Genomic DNA, 21,457 nt, shown 5'->3' with positions numbered 1-21,457 from the left:
TATAGTGTGGCATCCAAATCTGCATAAAAAAGTCATAGTATAGTATGTTGTCCAAATCTGCATAAAAAAGTCATAGTATAGTATGCTGTCCAAATCTACATAAAAAAGTCATAGTATAGTATGTCCTTCAAAACTGCATAAAAAAGTCTTAGTATAGTATGTCGATCAAAATTGCATCAAAACGTCATGGTATAGTATGACGTTGAAAATGCATAAAAATAGTCATAGTATAGTATGTCCTTCAAAACTGCATAAAAAAGTCATACTATAGTATGTTCATCAAAATTGCATCAAAACGTCATAGTATAGTATGTCGTCCAAAACTGCATAAAAAATTCATAGTATAGTATGTCGATCAAAATTGCATCAAAACGTCATGACATAGTTTGTTGTTCGAAACTGCATAAAAATAGTCATAGTATAGTATGTCCTGCAAAACTGCATAAAAAAAGTCATAGTATAGTATGTGCATCAAAATTTCATCAAAACGTCATAGTATAGTATGTCGTTCCAAACTGCATAAAAAAGTCTTAGTATCGTATGTCATCCAAAACTGCATAAAAATAGTCATAGTATAGTATGTGCATCAAAATTCCATCAAAATGTCACATTGTAGTATGGAGTCTAAGACTGCATAAAAAAGTCATAGTATAGTATGTCGATCAAAATTGCATAAAAAAGTCATAGTGTGGTATGTCGATAAAAACTGCATAAAAATAGTCATAGTATAGTTTGTCATTCAAAACTGCATAAAAAAGTCAGTATAGTATGTCGACAAAATTGCATCAAAACGTCATGGTATAGTATGTCGTTCCAAACTGCATAAAAAAGTCTTAGTATCGTATGTCATCCAAAACTGCATAAAAATAGTCATAGTATAGTATGTGCATCAAAATTCCATCAAAATGTCACATTGTAGTATGGAGTCCAAAACTGCATAAAAAAGTCATAGTATAGTATGTCGATCAAAATTGCATAAAAAAGTCATAGTGTGGTATGTCGATAAAAACTGCATAAAAATAGTCATAGTATAGTATGTTGTTCAAAACTGCATAAAAAAGTCATACTATAGTATGTTCATCAAAATTGCATCAAAACGTCATAGTATAGTATGTCGTCCAAAACTGCATAAAAAATTCATAGTATAGTATGTCGATCAAAATTGCATCAAAACGTCATGACATAGTTTGTTGTTCGAAACTGCATAAAAATAATCATAGTATCATATGTCATCCAAAACTGCATAAAAATCGTTGTAGTATAGTATGTTCATCAAAATTGCATCAAAACGTCATAGTATAGTATGGAGTCCAAAACTGCATAAAAAAAGTCATAGTATAGTATGGCGTCCAAATCTGCATAAAAAAGTCATAGTATAGTATGTCGTCCAAAACTGCATAAAAAAAGTCATAGTACAGTATGGCGTCCAAATCTGCATAAAAAAGTCATAGTAAAGTATGGCATCCAAAACTGCATAAAAAAGTCATAGTATAGTATGACGTCCAAATCAGCATAAAAAAGTCATAGCATAGTATGACGTTCAAAACTGCATAAAAAAAGTCATAGTATAGTATGGCGTCCAAAACTGCATAAAAAAGTCATAGTATAGTATGGCGTCCAAATCTGCATAAAAAAGTCATAGTAAAGTATGTCGATCAAAATTGCATAAAAAAGTCATAGTATAGTATGGCGTCCAAAACTGCATAAAAAAGTCATAGTATAGTATGGCGTCCAAATTTGCATAAAAAAGTCATAGTATAATATGTCGATCAAAATTGCATAAAAAAGTCATACTATAGTATGTCGATAAAAATTGCATAAAAAAGTCATAGTATGTATGGCATCCAAAACTGCATAAAAAAGTCATAGTATAGTATGTCGATCAAAATTGCATCAAAATGTCATTGTATAGTATGACGTTGAAAATGCATAAAAATAGTCATAGTATAGTATGTCCTTCAAAACTGCATAAAAAAGTCTTAGTATAGTATGTTGATCAAAATTGCTTCAAAATGTCATAGTATAGTATGTCGTTCGAAACTGCATAAAAAAAGTCATAGTATAGTATGTCGATCAAAATTGCATCAAAACGTCATAGTATATTATGTCGTTCGAAACGGCACTAAACGTCATAGTATAGTATGTCTTTCAAAACTGCATAAAAAAGTCATAGTATAGTACGTTGATCAAAATTGCTTCAAAATGTCATAGTATAGTATGTCGTTCGAAACTGCATAAAAAAAGTCATAGTATAGTATGTCGATCAAAATTGCATCAAAACGTCATAGCATAGTATTGCGTCCAAAACTGCATAAAAAAGTCATAGTATAGTATGTCGATCAAAATTCCATCAAAACGTCATAGTATAGTATATCGATCAAAATTCCATCAAAACGTCATAGTATAGTATGTCGATCAAAATTGCATAAAAAAGTCATAGTATGTCGTCCAAAACTGCATAAAAACATCATAGCATAGTACGCCGATCAAAACTGCATAAAAAAGTCATAGTATAGTATGTTGTTCAAAACTACATAAAAAAGTCATAGTATAGTATGTCGATCAAAATTCCATCAAAACGTCATAGTACAGTATGTCGATCAAAATTGCTTCAAAATGTCATAGTATAGTATGTCGTTCGAAACTGCATAAAAAAGTCATAGTATATAGTATGTCGATCAAAACTGCTTAAAAATGTAATAGTATAGTATGGAGTCCAAAACTGCATAAAAAAAGTCATAGTATAGTATGTCGATCAAAATTCCATCAAAACGTCATAGTACAGTATGTCGATCAAAATTGCTTCAAAATGTCATAGTATAGTATGTCGTTCGAAACTGCATAAAAAAGTCATAGTATATAGTATGTCGATCAAAACTGCTTAAAAATGTAATAGTATAGTATGGAGTCCAAAACTGCATAAAAAAAGTCATAGTACAGTATGTCGATCAAAATTCCATCAAAACGTCATAGTACAGTATGTCGATCAAAATTGCTTCAAAATGTCATAGTATAGTATGTCGTTCGAAACTGCATAAAAAAGTCATAGTATATAGTATGTCGATCAAAACTGCTTAAAAATGTAATAGTATAGTATGGAGTCCAAAACTGCATAAAAAAAGTCATAGTATAGTATGTCGATCAAAATTCCATCAAAACGTCATAGTACAGTATGTCGATCAAAATTGCTTCAAAATGTCATAGTATAGTATGTCGTTCGAAACTGCATAAAAAAGTCATAGTATATAGTATGTCGATCAAAACTGCTTAAAAATGTAATAGTATAGTATGGAGTCCAAAACTGCATAAAAAAAGTCATAGTACAGTATGTCGATCAAAATTCCATCAAAACGTCATAGTACAGTATGTCGATCAAAATTGCTTCAAAATGTCATAGTATAGTATGTCGTTCGAAACTGCATAAAAAAGTCATAGTATATAGTATGTCGATCAAAACTGCTTAAAAATGTAATAGTATAGTATGGAGTCCAAAACTGCATAAAAAAAGTCATAGTATAGTATGTCGTCCAAAACTGTTTAAAAATAGTCATAGTATAGTATAGTATGTCTTTCAAAACTGCATAAAAAAGTCATAGTATAGTATGTTGATCAAAATTGCATCAAAATGTCATAGTATAGTATGTCGTTCGAAACTGCATAAAAAAGTCATAGTATATAGTATGTCGATCAAAACTGCTTAAAAATGTAATAGTATAGTATGGAGTCCAAAACTGCATAAAAAAAGTCATAGTATAGTATGTCGTCCAAAACTGTTTAAAAATAGTCATAGTATAGTATGTCTTTCAAAACTGCATAAAAAAGTCATAGTATAGTATGTTGATCAAAATTGCATCAAAACGTCATAGTGTAGTATGTCGTTCTAAACTGCATGAAAAAGTCATAGTTTAGGATGTCGATCAAAATTCCATCAAAACGTCATAGTATAGTATGTCGATCAAAACTGCATAAAAACATCATAGTATAGTACGTCGATCAAAACTGCATAAAAAAGTCAGTATAGTATGTCGATCAAAACTGTATGGTACAGTGTAGCATGCCATGAATTTCATGAAAAAAGTCATAGTATTGTACACCATGAAAATTGCAAAAAACATCACAGCATACTCAACCATAAAAAGTCACAATATAGTACAACATAGAAAGTTTTTCATTCTAACAGAAAGACAATACCACAATAGTATTTCAATTTTCTTTATTACTTACGATGTTCCAGAAAAGACCAAAAAATAAATTTTAAGTTTACTGGTAAAAACTGAACTGTTATTCTTCATTTGTCATTTACACAGAAATGTTGAGCTCATACTTTGACCTTTATGGATGCCTTGATTGTAGTTACACGCGTTGGACTCGAGGGGCCGCTGTCTTGATGCAGTGGCTGTTACATCAGTACTATTGTACAATAGCTTCATATTGCCTCAGAATACGATTATTTAATCTTTATCTTCAGTTGCAGTTAGCGTTTTTTACAGGCATGCAATGCAGTATACTAGAAAGGGTAATAAAGAAAAAGAATAAAACTAAAGTGATATGAATGCAGCAGAATTAGTTGCATAATGACCAAACACAACTGATTTAAAACATTTGGTTCAAACTATTCGGACCAGGATAAATTGCAACATCATTCAACCAAAAACAAGTAAACATCCACATGATCCAGTGTTCTTCATAACGCAAAGAAAAATTTTCTATATGCAGAATAGAAAACCTCATCAACAGTACTGCTATTTATCAGCTGCACATTATTCCTCCACTGTTGGTGTGGGATCCTCCTCTGTTGGGTCCCAGTGTTTCTCCAGACGGCTCAATGTTCTGGAGCAGGTGTGCGTACTGTGTGGGTTCAGTCTGAGGGCGAGCAGTTTTTCGAGCATAGTACCTTCTGGATGCAGCTCTCCAAGCCTCCCTCTGCAGCGACTGAGACTCCTCAGGTAACTCAGATATCAGTGTCCTCCTTGTCTTATCCATAAAGGAGATGGGTTGTGAAAACCGGGAGTCTGTAATGTGGGGGAAGGGGCCTGATCGTGAGGGGAAGGGGACAGAGCGTGAGGAGAAGGGGGCAGAGCGTGAGGGGTTTGCCTGTTGGCGGGCTATTTTTCGGGCGTAGTACCGCCTCGAAGCTGCTCTCCAGGCTGCCCTCTTCAGTCTCTGAGCCTCCTCTGTCAGCTCGGACATCGGCACACCCTTCTTCTTGTTCCTGGGGGTTGAGAAGCAAGACAGGATCACACAGATGAGTATGTATGAAGGTCACCAAGCATTTAAATCTAGCTTTTGCTTTTAGGGCTTTAACACTTGGGCAAATACCACAATTTATTCTTAATAAAGTCTACGACATTAATTGACAAATGGATTTCGTATTGCAAGGCAAGGTTTAAAGTCACAGTATAACATGGCATGAAAATACATAAACTCAAACAAAAGTTACAGTATAGTCTGTGGGAAAACATACCATACTATGCCATAAAATTTCATACTACATAGTACAGTATGGCCAAAAAACATAAAAAAGTATGTCATTTAAAATGCCAGAGCATAATATGCCATTAAATTTAACAAACATGTGATATAACATGTGAAAGTACAGACAAAATTGTGGAAAATTTAATAGTATGGCATGTCATAGCACTGTATAGTATGTATAAAAAAAAAAAAAAAAAGTCATAGCATAGCATTCCATAATAATTTATTCCATACAATTTAGTATGTCATAAAAACATCATTAAAAAGTTATAGTACTGTTTATTATGCCATAAAAATGTGATGAAATAATAATGTCATAAAAATGTCAGATTTTAGGATGAAGTAGATGAAGTTTGATAAAATTTAAAAAAAACAAAACAAAGTAAAGTCATAGAATAGCATTCCATAAAAAAATTCATAAAGCTTTCATAGTATACTTTGTCAGAATAATGTCATTCAAAAGTCATAGTATATCATGTCACAAATTTGATTAAAAAATTACATACTGCATTCTGCCATGCAAAAATCACAAAAATGCAATAAAAACTCACAGTATTGTGTGTCAAAAAATCAAGATGTCATAAAAACACCAAAGTATACTATGCCAATTTGTTTTTAATAAAAATACATAGTTTAGTATGTCAAAAAAGTCATAATAAATCTAATAAAAAATGTTGTAATATAGTATAACATAAAAAATATTAAAAAATTGTCATAAATGTCACAAAAACACAGTAAAAGTAATAACTGTACAGTATGCCATAGTCTTGTGTTTATTAACAATAAAAAATGTAATAGTATAGTATGTCAAAAATAATAATGAAATAGTATGTCATTCAAAAACGCCATATTGAGTACAATATGTCACAGGATAGCATGTCATGCAAAATAACAAAAGTATGACATGAAAAATAAAAAATGTCATTGTTGAGTGTGTCCAAAATTATATACATATAAAAAAGATGACATAACATGATATAGTATGCCATAAATTTCATGTATGTTTAAAAAAAAAGTCACAAAAATGTCATAATAGTACACTATAAAACTTTTGGCATACTCTATCTCATAAAAATGTCATTAAAGGGTCATAGTACTGTTTAGTATGCAAAAAAATAATGAAATAATGTCATAAAAATGTCAGATGATAGTATGCCATAATACAAAAATGTTATAAAAGTCATGGATGGTACAGCATGCCATAAAAAAAATAGTATAGTATATTTAGAATAATTCATAGTATATCATAAAAATGTCATAGTATGCCGTAGATTTTACAAAAGTTTCATTGTATAGCATGCCATAAAGAATTAATACAAATGTATTAGAATGTCATAAAATTGTCATTAAAAAGTCATGGTACTGTATAGTATGCCATAAAAAAATCATAAAAAGTCATAGTCTAGTATGTCCTGAAACAAAAATCCTAATATAGTATGTCATGAATTTAATGAAAATTACATAGTGTAGCATGCCAAAAAAATTACATTTTTTTTTAAATAGTATAGTATGTCATAAAAATGTCATTAGAAAGAAAAAATAAAAAACAAACATGATACAGGATGTCATAAAAACACCAGCATACTATGGTGTTTTTATGACATCTTATATCATGTTTGTTTGTTTTTTTTTTAATTTTTTATACATACTATACTGTGACATTTTTAATGCATTTTTATAGCATACCATATATACATAGATTTCATGAAAATGACATAGTATAATTGACACATAAAAAATGATGCCTGCTGATTGTTCAAAGTCAAAAAGAAGCCCTAAAATATTAAAAACCCCAAACTGCCAACAATTAATGTTTCATATGGTGGAAACATTTTTCAATGGAGAAAATGTCTCAACATAACATCACATTTTCTACATTTAGTTAATTATCCATAGAAAACATAAATGCTGAGAATTTGGGTGAATTTCCTTTCCATTTTTTTTAAAGAAGGAGCTGCCCTAAAGAGGTAACTGCGAGCATTCATTTGGCACATTTACGTCTATGAAATAACTCACCTCTGGTTTTCTCCAGGAGGGTCATTGTGTCCACCTGGGTCTGCGTGAGGTTTCTCCCTGCACTTTCTGCCCTCTCTGTTCTCCAGTTTTTCTGAAGGGATCATAGTAACAGTGATCAGTGCGGACTCAGAACAAAATAGCCAAGAACTTCCCCTTTTTAAAATGAGCGAAATTGAATTCAAGAGATATCTCATCAATGAAAAATAAATCAGCTGAAGAATATTACAAAGCGTTATGATGCCAAAATTTTGATACCTGTTAGTTTTAAGGTTCAATATCCAGCCTGAGTGTTACAAAACAAGCCATCTGTGCAACATAAAACAATGACAGATAATTCTGTCCCTGTAATGTTTGTGAATATTCATGTGTAATTAAAAAAAAGGACATTACTTTTTGTGGTGGGGCTCTCATTGTCCTGACATGGACTGCCTGAGCTCTCCTGATGCTCCCCGAATCTCTCTTCACTCATCTCCCACTTGATTAACACCGTGTCGATATCACACGGCTCCTCTTTGATGACGAGGCTGCTGGGAGATGTAGGCAGATTCCTGGCTGTCTCCGGGACACCTGAGGACTCTGAGGAGTGGGAGGTGCAGGACTGGTCCAGGCCCATTCTGCTGGGGGATGATGGAAGAGCCGACTCGTGGCTCTGGGAGGAGACATGTGAGGGCGGTCTTGCAAAAAGGCCCACTGTGGAGAAAAGAGACAAAGACGTAATTCTTAGGGGTGGAAGTAATAGATTACATTTCGTGCTTTTACTGTTAACACAGCTGGTTTTGATCTTTATCAGTTTTGTCAATTTGTATTTTCAACAGGTAGTTTGCATGCTGTTTCTATTTACATGCCATTTCAAATTCCAAAAATGTTTTCTGGTATATGCTTAAAATGTGTGTATAGTACAATATTTATTTTGTATTTACCCTGTAGATTGGTGCAAGCGTGTATGCATGTACAGAATTATGTCTTTAGTTATGCTCTTAGAGGTGAATGTACTCCATGTTTAGACAGGTAGGATGGGTGGGCGGGTCATGTTGATTTGTTGTATATAAAAAAGTGAAAATGTTAATCTAATAAATTACATGTTTACCTCGTTCTCTAGTAGTTTTATGTGTACTAACATTAAAAAATAATAATTGCTTAAATAACAACCAAGGGTTAAAATTAGGGATGCACAATAATATCAGCATGTTATTGACCAATATCAGCTTTAAAATGAACTATCAGAATTGGCCAACATGCTTTTTCTTAATTTGCACAATGAATGAATATTACAGACAATGATAAGTATTGTATTCCATGTCTCCGTGTGATAGTGGGCCATCACAATAAGAGTATGCATGCATAATATGATGTTAATCCCATGACAGAAGAAACCTGATGATCCCTAAAATTAAGACGAGAAAAAGTGTATATTTCGATATAGGGCTGGGCGATAAAACGATAGCGATATCTATCGCGATAGACACGTGATCGATATCAATAGAAAATACGTTCGATAAAACAGGCCCAGCTAAGCAAGTTTGGTTGTATGAACAAACTCACTCATTCACTGCTTGTAACGTACGTAACGTTCCAATAACCTGTTAAGTGAGACGCACACTAGCAGTTTCATGTTTGGTTACTCCTTCATGCCTCGTGTCTGCAACTCATAACAAAACAGTGAAAGGAGAAAATAGGCTCGTTCGAGATGAACTGCGCTTTGCCTGGAAAGTAGACGAGAGCAGGCGGCCGCAGCGGGGGGCGGTGACAAAAAGCCGCGGTGAAGTCGGACAGTTTCCCGACAGTTTCCAGCAGCCTTCAGTCCGTACAGGAAGTCACAGACACGCTTACATCCTGTCTGGAATGATGTCAATTCATTAAAAAAGTGATCAGACCCATATGTCAGTTTGTTTTCAGTCTCCAGTTGTTTTAATTATGATAGATTAATTTATTAAAATGCTTTACAGGTGATCTGTAGTTTATGTTCATGGTTTATCCTCCATTTGACATGAATTCTCCTGTAAATCAGCATCATATCAGTTTGACCTGTCCCCTCAACTACACAGGCTAAATAAACAGTGTTTGACTATAAGGTTAATATTTTCAGAGGAAGAAAAAATACAAGACAACAGCTTTCATTAAGGCTCAGTCAGATACAGCCAGGGCTTCACATCTGCACACGTTATTTTAAGTGTTAATATACAGTAGACTCTGTCTAGGAAAGGTCAGTTCGCAGGTTTGGCAGTACTTCGGATTTTATAATTAACCAGTATACTTATTTATTTGACTGTTTTTCATGGTTATGTTGACCTCTTTTTCCCCTGTGTTCATTTGTTCATTACTGAGGAAAGGTTACATTTAAAATAAAAGTGTTTAAATTTAACATTTTTTTCTTCTGGTCCTTATTTCAAATAGGTTTTAAAAAATTCAATAATTATCAATATCAACTGATATGAAACACTTATATCGTGATACATTTTTCAGCCATATCACCCAGCCCTATTTCGATATCGGTATCAGTTATTGGTCAAATGAGTTGTTACATATCGGGATATCGGCAAAACAAAATCCAATATCGTGCATCCCTAATTAAAATGACATGAGGCTCGTGAAGCCACAGCATAGAGTGTGTGCTGTTGCTCCTGTAGTCTTCATCATACTGATGTTTACTTACAAGAGATGCTCATCTCACACTCCTGCTGCCCTGCTGTCATCTCAGTGTCAAACCCGCACTGCTCTCCCTCCTGCGGGTCACCGGATATCTGTGACCCCACCAGGCTGTGCTCCTTCCCAAACAGCCCGCAGGTGCATCCCTGTCGGCGCAGCACCTGCAGCTCGTGCTCTATCTCCGTCAGCCTGCCCTCCAGCCGCTGGATCTCTTTGTCCCTGTCGGCCACCATCCGTTGGTACTCATGAGTCCTGGCACTGTTGACACCGTACAGCACGTTTATGATCGAGTCTATCGCCAGCCGGATGGCGTTTTCCACCACGAGAGCCTCCTCGTCCCGCAGATGCGGGTGCAAAGTTCTGTTTTTCACCAAATTCATCGTCAAAATCAAAACAGGTTTGATGTTAGCAGGCTAGATGCTAGCTACGGGGATGCTAAGCTAACAGACGCTGCGGCAAACAGACTCCAGCCGCGCATACACGGTCCTTAAAAACAATGAAGTCACATTTAACATACGAACCTGAGGCTTTTCTGACATGTAAAACAGGCACTAACAACACTGAGTTAGATATACTCGACTTCACCTAACGTCGAAGCGACTATACTGAAGATGCAGGTCTGCTTCCTGCTTCTTCTTCTTCTTCTACGGCGAAGGCGCTTGACAGTGGATGTTGGTTTGGCGGCCACAGCGCCACCCGGTGTTCAAATGCTTGCACTGACATTACAGGCCCGACAGAGCCAGGATCAGATTTAATGGTCAACTAAATTTGTACCCACACAAGCAATTTGACTTGCTATGGTAAAATTTTCTTTGCTATGGTATAAAGGAGCAGAAAAAGGGCCAACTGCTGAACTTTCTTTTGGGTCAAGCAAAGCTGGCAATTTATTTAAGTAGGAAAGAGAAAATGGAAAAAGGGCAAAGGTGTGATTCTTTACTTGCCTTCAAGAGTCTAATTAGAGCATGAGTACTATTAGAATACAAATATTATGTCAAAATGGAGGATTTGGATGCTTTTTGAGATGTATGGGATAACAAAGGTTTGCTTTTCTCTTTAAAAGACTTGGAAATTACTTTTGCAAATGTGTTGCTTTGGTTAAAGTGAAATTATTTATCTATTGATCACCCAAGGTGTCCCCCAAGGTTCAGTTCTCGGTCCCCTTCTCTTCATTCTGTACCTGTTCCCCCTTGGTCACATAATTTCCACTGCTTCACCGATGATATCCAGCTCCTCTCCACCAAGACAATCTCCACTGCCACCCACTCAACCCTGACAACCGGCATCACTGAAATAAAATCTGAAATTATCATCATTGGACCAAAAGCACTGACCAAATCCACCCATAACTTTACCCTCAGCATCGAGGGCTCAACAGTATCAACCTCCCCTCACATCCAAAATCTTGGCGTCACTTTTGACCAATCCCTCTCCTTCGACCAGCACATTAAACACATCACCTAAACAGCCTTCTTTCACCTCCCGAACATCGCTCGCCTCCGTCTATCCCTCACCTCCTCAGCTGCAGAAATCCTCATCAACCCCTTCATCACCTCCCGTCTGAACTACTGCAACAATCAACTCTATAGCTCATCTTCAAAAACCCTCAATAAGGTCCAGTATATCCAGAACTCTGCTGCTTGGCTACTCACCCACTAAATAAGTGTTTAAAACTCAGAAACTCTCTTAAAAATGAAGGGAACACACATCACTTCTGTTTTGAAGGTGTTGATATTGAGTCCAGTCTGTCTAGCAAAGTCGTTGAGCCTGTCAGTTTTTGCCTGGATGTTGGCGTGGCAGAGCGATGTGTGACACTTTTACTTTTTCCCACAACATACTATACATATAGAAAAAGATAAGAATGGATAATTAACAAAAAAGATGTGATTTTATTGGTATCACAAATTTAACAGTAGCTAAAACTGGTTTTCTGCAATACATTTCCTGTAAGAAACACACAGCTATGTACATTTAATATGAAAAGTTGCTAAATGCTAATGCTATAAGGCCTGCTAATAATGACTACAACAAACACATTCTCTGGAGTCGAAATAAATATGATCAACAACAACATTATAAACTGATATCAACATAAGATTTAAAATTAAAGCATAAGTGCAATTAATATTGAACCCTAGAGAGCAATGACAACAATAATAGTAAAGGTATAACTCTTCTATTTGATTTGATTTTAAAAAAGAGCTTTACTTTTTTGTTTGTGTCTATCAGATCCTACCTTACCTACAAGACACTAAACAGATAAAGGGAAGAGTGTGTGTAGTTTTGTGTGTGTATGCATGCATTTACATGTGGCAACAGACATGTTAAACTGTTTATTAGTGTACTCTGTTACTATGATAACTTTAGATCCTATGACAGTTAAACATGAGATGATAGAAGTGAAATCAGTCATGTGGACAAATGATTTTTTTTTGCAACCAGGCACTGTGTGTTCATGAGCAAGGGTCAAAATAAGTGTTGTTATTTGTATGATGTACAGTGGCATGCAAAAGTTTGGGCACCCCTGGTCAAAATTTAGTTTACTGTGAGTAGTTAAGTAAGTAGAAGATGAACTGATGTCCAAGAGGCATGAGGTTAAAGATTAAACATGCTTTTCAACATTTTAAGCAAGATCAGTGTATTATTTTTGTCTTCAATTTTAGAGTGAAAAAAGTAAAGGAGCACCATGCAAAAGGTTTGGGCATCCCAAGACATTTGAGCTCTCAGACAACTTTTACAGGGTCTCAGAACATAATTAGCTTGTTAGGACTGTGGCTTGTTCACAGTCATCGTGCAAATTTCAAAGCTTTATAAATACTCTGACTCCTGAAACCTTGTCCCAACAACCAGCAGCTATGGGTTCATCTAAACAGCTGCCTAGCACTCTGAAAACTAAAAGAACTGATGTCCACTACAAGAAGATAGCAAAGTGTTTTCAGGAAGCTGCCTCCTCAGTTTGTCATGTCATTAAGAATTGACAATTAACAGGAACTGTGGAGGTCAAGTTGGGGTCTGGAAGAACAAGAACACTTTCCAAGAGAGCTGCTCGTAGGATTGTTAGAAAGGCAATTAAAAACTTTGGTTTGACTGCAAAAGACCTGCAGGAAGATTTATCAGACTCTGGAGTGGTGGTGCACTGTTCAACTGTACAGCAACACCTCTACAAATATGACCTTCATGGAAGAGTCATCAGAAGAAAACCTTTCCTGCATTCTCACCCCAAAATTCAGCGTGAGAAGTTTGCAAAGGAACATCTTACCAAGCCTGATGTTTTTTGGAAACAAGTCCTGTGGACTGATGAAGTTAAAACAGAACTTTAAGGATGCAATGAGCAAAGAAGAACACCTGTTCAACACTGGAGGTGGATCGATCATGCTTTGGGCTTGTGTTGCATCCAATGGCACGCTGTACATGTCACAGGTAGAGGGAAGAATGGATTCAGTTAAATTCCAGGATGGCTTCTACAACAGGACAATGATCCTAAACACACCTCCAAATCCACAATGGACTACCTCAAGAGGAGCAAGCTGAAGGTTTTGCTGAGGTCCTCATAGTCCCCCAACCTAAACATCATTAAAAATCTGTGGAGAGACCTCAAAGAGCAGTGCATGTAAGACGACCCATGAATTTCACAGAGCTAGAGGTCTTTTGCAGGAAGAATGGGTGAAAATCCTCCAAACAAGAACTGAAAATACAACAAGCATTTAGAAGCCTAGGCGCTACCAAGTCCTGACCATGCAGGGTGCCCAAACCTTTGCCTCAGGCCCTTTTCCTTTTTCGTTATTTTGAAAATTTAAAAGATTGAAATTAAAAGTTCATCTTGCTTAAAATACTGAGGAAATGTGTCATCTTTAACTTCATGCCTTTTGGAGTTCAGTTTATCTTCTACTTACTTAAGTACTCAATTGAGATTTTGATCAGGGGTGCCCAAACTTTTGCATGCCACTGTTGCAGACGTAGGTTACACTACTCCATCTCATGAGTGAACATCTCGTCCACACAGTAATCTTGCATGCTGTTTGCCTCCTTGCCCTTTTCTTGCCTTCTTTTCCGTCCTCCGTCTCGGTCTGCTGCCAGCTGCAGCCAGCGCTTCATGTAGCTCTCTATCTCCTCATCAACGGCATCCTTGCAGAACGAATTCTGCCTGACTGCATCTGCAGGAGTGGAGTGAATACAGGGTAAGCTCATTAACTCATCAGCAGTTAAGTGTCATCCTATATTTAGTTCGGCATCATGGCTACCTTGGTATTATAGTCTGAAATAGCCATTGGTGTGTTGCAACCTGCGTAACAAATATAACTCTTTTTTTTTGCAAGATTTAAAGGTCCAGTGTGAAGGATTTAGGGGGATATACTGGCAGAAATTGAATATAGTGTAATAAGTATGTATTCTCTAGTGTATAATTGCCAGAAAATGAGTAGAGAAAATCGCTGTGCTTCATCACCTTAGAATGAGTTGTTCATATAAGGAGCGGATCCTCTTTCACAGGGTGTTTCTCAAAGTCAAGGAAGGATCCATAGTCGAATTTCAAGGAGGCTACGTCATTGAACCCCGCCAAAGGACTGTTCCAATGTCAAGGATCCTTCAAATTCTAATGAGGACTGAGTCCTTTATTCAGAGAATTTTAAAGGATGCATGTGCGTATCCTTAGCAGATATAAAGTACCCACAATTCTTTGCACACTACTTGCTGGGAGTGAAAGGTGGGGGGGGGTCTTCAATGCGGAGCTCGGCAGGATTTAGATAAATATTTATTTAGAACATTTAACATTTATTTGGATTAATGTCGCCAGAAGTTTTTATCATACAAGCATAAAAAATTAGACAGTAACCTCATAATCTACACTTTCCAATGTGTCCATTTTTAAAATACCATGATTAAGATAAAAACATCAAAGTTTTTAAATTCATCATTTACAACAGTGACAGAGCGCGAAGTGCCACAAACAGAGACAGCAAACTAGCTTGACAATATGGCCACAAGTATGCGCTGAACATATTTAACTGTGTGGACCGTGACCTAATGACTAAGGAGCAATTTGCACCCCGTGTGTGGACCAGTTGGGAACCACAGCTCTAGATGCCTCTAAATCCTGCACACTAGACCTTTAAAGAAACTATTCTTACCAGATTATCAGTAACATGTCACAACATACTCACTGAGGATAACTCTTTTGATGGTAAGGTTCTCCATTTTCTGTTTGTTATTTCTTCCCCTCCAGTTTATGTTTATGGCCAACGTGTTGGTAAAAAGCTTGGCCATTATCCTCCACACACTCTCTTTAGTCGTCATCCCTCCAGCCAGACTGAGGTAGGAGGTCTGCAAAGTGAAATGTTGTAGAAATTATAAATTATTTCCAAAATAACTGAGGATAAATGTCTTCGGGGGAATTTTAAAAGCTCTGAACTTTTGAAATCAGTGATTCAACTCTGAATATTTCAACGACAGAAATAAAACCTCACTGATCTAAATACTTGAAAACAGTGTCCAAAATTAACTTTTTGACTCACTGGCCAAATGGCTAGCGAATGTTAAAACTTTACCAGCCACTCAATAGATTACCATTGTTTTTTTTGGCTGGTGAGTGAAGCAAGGTTACTGGCCACTTGCTTATTTTACTAGCATTTGGCTAATGGCTAGTGTTAATTTTGGACCCTGCTTGAAAATATATCTTGCAACTTTTGATGCTGCAGCAAATATAAACAGTGGCTTTATGAAATTTTTGCTGAGCATTAAATACGAAGCTTAGTACTGCGACGCAGACCTCCTGTCTATTTTTATAAGCTGAAACCATTTCCCTCAGTGGAAACAAATCTTTTATTTACTTTAATTTCACAGACAAGAAACAATAAATTGTGAAGACAATAAAACCTCCACAAAATGGCATTTTAAGTCTTGTGTGTGATTTATTCTGGCTTCATATGAGCAGAGGAAATCTCCGCTCGTCGCTAGGCTAATTTATACAATGTTAAATGCCATAGGCTTGTGCTAATAACATTAGCATGTTTGGAAAACTTGTTCAGTATAAGACAGTTGTTTTGTCGGTGAACCTTGTGAGTTAAATTTTTTTGTTAAATGTTGCTGTTGTCCCTGGCTTCATACGAGTAGAGGAAAAGTCAGCTAGCTGCTAGGCTAATTTATACAATGTAAAATGCCATAGGCTTGTGCTAAAAATGTTAGCATGTTGTATTTGTGGGGAAAATGTGTCCAGTCAGACAAGTGCTTGTCTGTGAATGCTGCGAGTTATTGTGAAGCTGATTTGTGTACTTGTGTTTGAAATTGTCTCTATTAAGCCATGTTTAATGTGTGTTTAATGTGTGTTTTGAATCAACTACACTTTACAGCACATCACAGAATCCTTGCTGCTGACTAGTGTTTTGGAGGTGTAACTGCAGAGTGAGACAGACCACCACACAAGAATAATTCCTCACAACGGCGCAGGCCATGTGTGTAGGCTATGGAGTCGGCTCTGTGTAGAGCATCTTCTAGATCATCTGCTTAAGACTGCAAACGGGGAAACAGCTAGTCTGGATCTGTCCAAATGTAAAGACAGCACCTCTAAAGCTCACAAATTACCAGGCTATATCTTGTTTGTTTACTGTGCAAAACCCAAAGTGTGAAAATGACAAACTGTGCAGTGAAAACATGTTAATTATCTATTTCTTTGACCTGCCCACTCGTTTATTAATAAAACAACAGGAGGCCTCTATGATTTATTGATGCTCTCACTTCTCACAAGCAGTGAGCAGCGTGAAGAAATAATTACAGTCATCACAGGTAAACATGAGTCTGAGACAATGAGCAGATGTAAAGAGTGATGATCCTTATGGCATGCTGAGCTTCATAGAAACATCTCTTACCATTTTATTCTTCAGCTCTGGCTCAGTGGAAAGCCTTTGCTCCAAACTTCTTAAGTCCTGTACAGACTGCAGTGGAAGGGGAAGTGTCCCGACATCTGGAGGTTCACAGAGCGGCGCTGCAGACGAGTGTCCCGACTGCAGTATTTGAAGAACGGTGGTGTTCTGTTGTTTGATGGTCTCCAGTGAAACGAGGACCTCTAGAAGTATTGCTTTTAAAAGGGAAAGAAACATCTTAAAGGAATACTTCATCCACCAAATGATTATTTGTGTATTAATTATTATTCAGTACATTATGTTGAATTCATGCAGAACACTTTACCCTTGTTAGAAACAAAACTTTATATATCATTTATTTGCAGCCTCCTGGACTGTCTAACATTTATTCCCCATGTAGCTGCTATGGCCTGTGGTTTAGCACCAACTGTGTTTGTGCGTGTCTTCCTGTCTGTCAGTCTTCAGATTCATGAGGTATACAGCAGGAAGCAGTGCCAGCTGTGACTGGCGGGTGGCAGTAGACAACCATCCTGTGACTTGTGTCTGATCAATGTTACTATATAACAGCCAAAACATTAAAACCAGAGGTGGGTGAAGTGAGTAACATTGATCATCTTGTTACAGTGCAATGTTCTGACCCCCCCAGCAGAAAAATGAGCCATGCCACACCACAAAAACTGCTCAGGAATGGCCCGATTGGAAAGTGCTGGTACTCCACCTCACAACTGACAGGTCTCAACTGACCCAAGCCAGCACCCTGGTACCAGACACCACACCTTCCAAAGGTCATGTGTCCATGCCTTGACATGTCAGAGACAAGTCCAATGCTACTGGGGAGTACTGTTGTGGGTGGAGGGCGTCAAGTGGCATCCACATGAATGCCATAACCAAAGGTCTCCCAGCAGACCATTGCACTGTAACAAAATGATCAGTGTTACTCACTTCACCCACTAGTTTAAATGTTTTGGCTAATCAGTGTATGTTGGACTCTGGAAACTCTATATATCATATATCTATATATCAAAGGTCATTGTCTGACATATTATGTTCTGGGCACACACACATTTCAATTTATTCTATCATTGTAAAAAAAAAAAATAGGAAGACATTTTTAACTCTTACGATCACATGTTGGTTGTGGAGCCGACACAGGGATGTAAGTCTGCTGCTGACACGTCAGAGGGTCTTGAGCACTGAAGTTTGAAGTTAGGGAGCCATTTAAGCTCTGCCTGTGTGTCTGTGGGGAGCTGACATCTGCCAGACTGTGTTTTGGAGCAGTTATTTTCGGTGCAGAGGGATGGGTCACACAAGGTTTCTTCACAACCACCTCCTCTTCCTCACTCTCAGGCAGGTGGTATCCGTTTCTTTCCCTGGGGTCAAAAATAAAGAATTTGAAACAGAAAATCTCAGTCGATGTCAGGTGTCTTTGTTCTGTCTGAGCACCAGATGTTCAAAGAATCATTTTCAAGAAGAGGATAAAGCTGCAAACACAGAATCTGGTTCATTCACTGATTTAGGTCTCTAGTTGCCCTCCCTTTCCAGGGAGAATCAATCATGCTGGTGTCAACTTACCAAAAAACATCTGTATGTGTATTTAATTATTTTATCAGGAGGTAAAAATCATTACCCCCCTCTCCTCTTCAGATGGGCAGCGTGTTCGTCCTCATGCTCTGTCGCCATCAATTTGTTCGTCTGTGGATTAGCAGTTTTTGCCTCACACTCAGTCTGCATGTCTGCAAAATAAGAGGTCAATACAGTTCAAATTAGAAGTTAAAATCTGAAATTGAGCACAGGTTGATAGTATTTTAGTTGCACAAAACTTAGTGGCGGCGAAAATAGCAATTAACGCAATAAAATAAAAAAATGAATGTATTATGTTTGGACCTTAATTGCATTGCGATTAACACAGTAATACTGACAGCCGTACTTCTTTCAGAATATGTGTAAAAAACATGATATTTTGTGCGTGTAAACGTAGCCACTGCGAGCATGTTAGGATGCTGTGTTGGCATAAAGCTATGAGTTCTCTTTGACCCAGATGTTGAAGATGGAAGGTGGTGCTACAGTGAAACACTGGGTTTGGAAACAACAGCCAAAAACTTATTCTGTCAAATTAGACTTTGTAGAAAAACTTGTTTAGTTATATTCCTCAATGTAAGAAAGTAATTGTTTTGAGAATTAAAGATGTCAAATGACAGCCTACTCTTATGAACACCTGATCATTTAAGGGTGCTTTCAGACCTAGAGTTGTCTTGCTTTGGTCCGAATCAGGGACTAATTTTGTTACAAGCTGTATAATTGCCTAGAGTTGGTTCATGTTCTCATGGCAGCATTTACAAGCGGACCAGATCAAATGCCTTGTGTGAGAAAGCTGCTCTTGATTGGTCAGAATTTCCATGTGGGAAAAATCCAGGAAGTAAAGCAAACGTTGAAGAAGAGTACACTTGCAAGATAAATGTGACACTTTCTAATGTCACAATGGAGGGACAACTACGCAGGTTGATTTTAGCGCTGCTCATCGTGGACTATATTGCTGTCATTGTTCATTTTAGTCAAACCATACAGTTTGAAAACGAGGCGCGGCTCCAACTAGAAAACAATGTTTTGATGCATTCAATGTGCTGAATGTGCATATTAAGGCAGTACAGGAGGAGGTGCACATTAATAATCCTCCAGGACTGTAACATGCTCATGTTTAACCCAAACAATGTAGAAGATGAAGTTTTGAATATTTCATGAATTTACTTTACTCTTAACCTTTATGACCCATTTAAATACCTACTGGATTATCTGAAATTCCATATATATATTCTTTTAGCTCATAAAAAGCTGATCTTCTGTTCTGTCGAACACAAAACTACAACTAACTATAGTCTCAAAAATGACTGCTGAGTTTAGTCAACAACAATTAAAAATGTGTTCATTCTTCATCACTCACGACTGAAAGACTCGGGCCACAAGACCTGCAACCTGATGTTTCATCTCTGTCAAACAGCACAACCACACCTTTCTCACATCACAGGTCTTGATACTGAGATCGCTACCTAAAAAGCAGAAACTTCTAAAAAAGTGATCTGCACTTCCTTTCAATTCACACAGGAAACGGCAACTTGCTACTGAAAGGAAGTTGTTACATCACACACTGAAGAACCAGTGAGGTCGTGCTGGGTTGCGTGTGAAGGAATATTTTTGGAGCTTTTCTTTACGTCATGCAGAGGGGCAGATTTGTAGAGTTAAAAAAAAATACTACTACTGCCACTTGGCTGGCTCCTACGGCTTCAGCATAAAGTGTAAATTTCGCACACTTTTACTTTGCTTCAGAAGATTTTATAATATTCAATATAGTCGAACCTCAAATAATCATCATAACTGGGTTATTATTTCTAATGTCGCACGCAGTCTTTGGTTGTTAATAAGCAAACATCAAAGGGTGAAATAATTCTGTTTAAATCAACTGCAGCTCACACTTTATTCTCCAATGTTTGCACTTTAGTGAGACTTTACTGACATTAGTGATGTGATTGATGCCTGTGCTGACCACATTATGCACATTATATGTAGACAGAGTCGGCCCAATGCAACTATCACAGTAGCGCTGATGGCTTCAGTCTATGTGGTCTTCTTTTCTTTTTCATTTCAGATACAGCCTTATATCACTGCTCTTTGTGATTGTGTTTTTAATTAATGTATTTATTGTACCCACATATTTGTCAGTTGTGTCTCAACAGAGCTCAAGAGACACAAGTAGACATACAACCCCCCCTACATACGCACACAATCAAGCACACTGACAGACAGCTCTGTGTGTGATAAGAGAAGAAACAGAGGAACAGAACTGCTAGTTGACTGAAGCTTGTTCTAAAACTACATTTTTGTTATTAGCGTACAGAAAAAAGTTAAATATCGAAAAAAGTACCGTAGGGTGCCTGTAACGAATTCAAGGCATTGGCACCAGTGCAGGTATTGATTTAAATGTGAACAGTACCCGACCCCAGCAGTAAGGTGAACATGCATGAGCATATGTGGCTGCAGCATAAACTGCAAAAATAATGGACGTAGCTACTGTGATGTCGCCTACTGATTCCTGGACTCCCGTTTTGAAGCCTCGGGTTCAGCATTTCAAGATTTGTGTTTTTTGGAGCCAGAAGCGACCATAGTTGGGTGAGAGGCTGGCACTGTGGAGGAGCAAAGGGTGGATCTGACTGAGGAGCCGAGGACGCTATCAGCAGACAGCCTGTCACTCCTCTTAATTATGCCCAACTTTAAGCCTTCATAGCATTTAAGCCCTGTTTCCACCGAGCAGTGCGGTTCACTTCGGTACGCTCTTTTTTGTTTCCACTGTGAAAAGTTGTGGATGGTACCAATGGAGCCGTTCTGTACCATCCCCATGTTTGGTCCCCCCTCTGTTGGGGTACCTAGCACACAGATCTGGTACTAAAAGGTGGAGCTGTGAACACTGCAGTCTGATT

The 21,457-nt window shown here is 37.2% G+C and overlaps 2 protein-coding genes across 3 annotated transcripts in view; both read right to left on the bottom strand.

The window, feature by feature from the left end:
* Positions 1 to 4,198: 4,198 nt before the first annotated feature.
* Positions 4,199 to 10,790, bottom strand: LOC117265496 (uncharacterized). The gene is made up of 4 exons (XM_033640013.2): positions 10,145 to 10,790; positions 7,882 to 8,181; positions 7,492 to 7,582; positions 4,199 to 5,212 (listed from the first exon to the last, which is right to left on the bottom strand). The coding sequence occupies exons 1-4, from the start codon at positions 10,515 to 10,517 to the stop codon at positions 4,750 to 4,752; spliced, it is 1,227 nt and encodes a 408-aa protein (XP_033495904.1). The 5' UTR covers positions 10,518 to 10,790; the 3' UTR covers positions 4,199 to 4,749.
* A 1,988-nt stretch (positions 10,791 to 12,778) lies between these two features.
* The window catches only part of LOC117265630 (uncharacterized), a 29,892-nt gene continuing 21,213 nt past the window's right edge, over positions 12,779 to 21,457 (bottom strand). For both annotated transcript variants that reach the window (XM_033640218.2, XM_078171425.1), the window contains exons 3-7: positions 18,616 to 18,721; positions 18,111 to 18,358; positions 16,995 to 17,203; positions 15,294 to 15,453; positions 12,779 to 14,288 (exon numbers count right to left, since the gene is read on the bottom strand). In XM_033640218.2, coding sequence (XP_033496109.1) covers positions 14,101 to 14,288; positions 15,294 to 15,453; positions 16,995 to 17,203; positions 18,111 to 18,358; positions 18,616 to 18,721 — 911 coding nt within the window. In that variant the 3' untranslated portion in view covers positions 12,779 to 14,100. The remainder of the gene's footprint in view (positions 14,289 to 15,293; positions 15,454 to 16,994; positions 17,204 to 18,110; positions 18,359 to 18,615; positions 18,722 to 21,457) is intronic.

This window comes from Epinephelus lanceolatus, chromosome 10 (assembly GCF_041903045.1).
Source record: "Epinephelus lanceolatus isolate andai-2023 chromosome 10, ASM4190304v1, whole genome shotgun sequence".
Classification (NCBI taxonomy): Eukaryota; Metazoa; Chordata; class Actinopteri; order Perciformes; family Serranidae; genus Epinephelus; species Epinephelus lanceolatus.
Note: the sequence above shows the minus strand (reverse complement) of the source record. Positions and strands in the feature narration are given on the sequence as shown.

What these genes read in the sequence shown, in the direction of transcription:
- LOC117265496 (XM_033640013.2), bottom strand. Translation starts at nt 10,517, where the DNA reads ATGAATTTGGTGAAAAACAGAACTTTGCACCCGCATCTGCGGGACGAG. An exon ending in GTGTGAGATGAGCATCTCTT is followed by an intron (nt 8,182 to 10,144) that starts GTAAGTAAACAT and finishes TTTTCTCCACAG; the next exon opens with TGGGCCTTTTTGCAAGACCG. An exon ending in TGAGAGCCCCACCACAAAAA is followed by an intron (nt 7,583 to 7,881) that starts GTAATGTCCTTT and finishes TGATCCCTTCAG; the next exon opens with AAAAACTGGAGAACAGAGAG.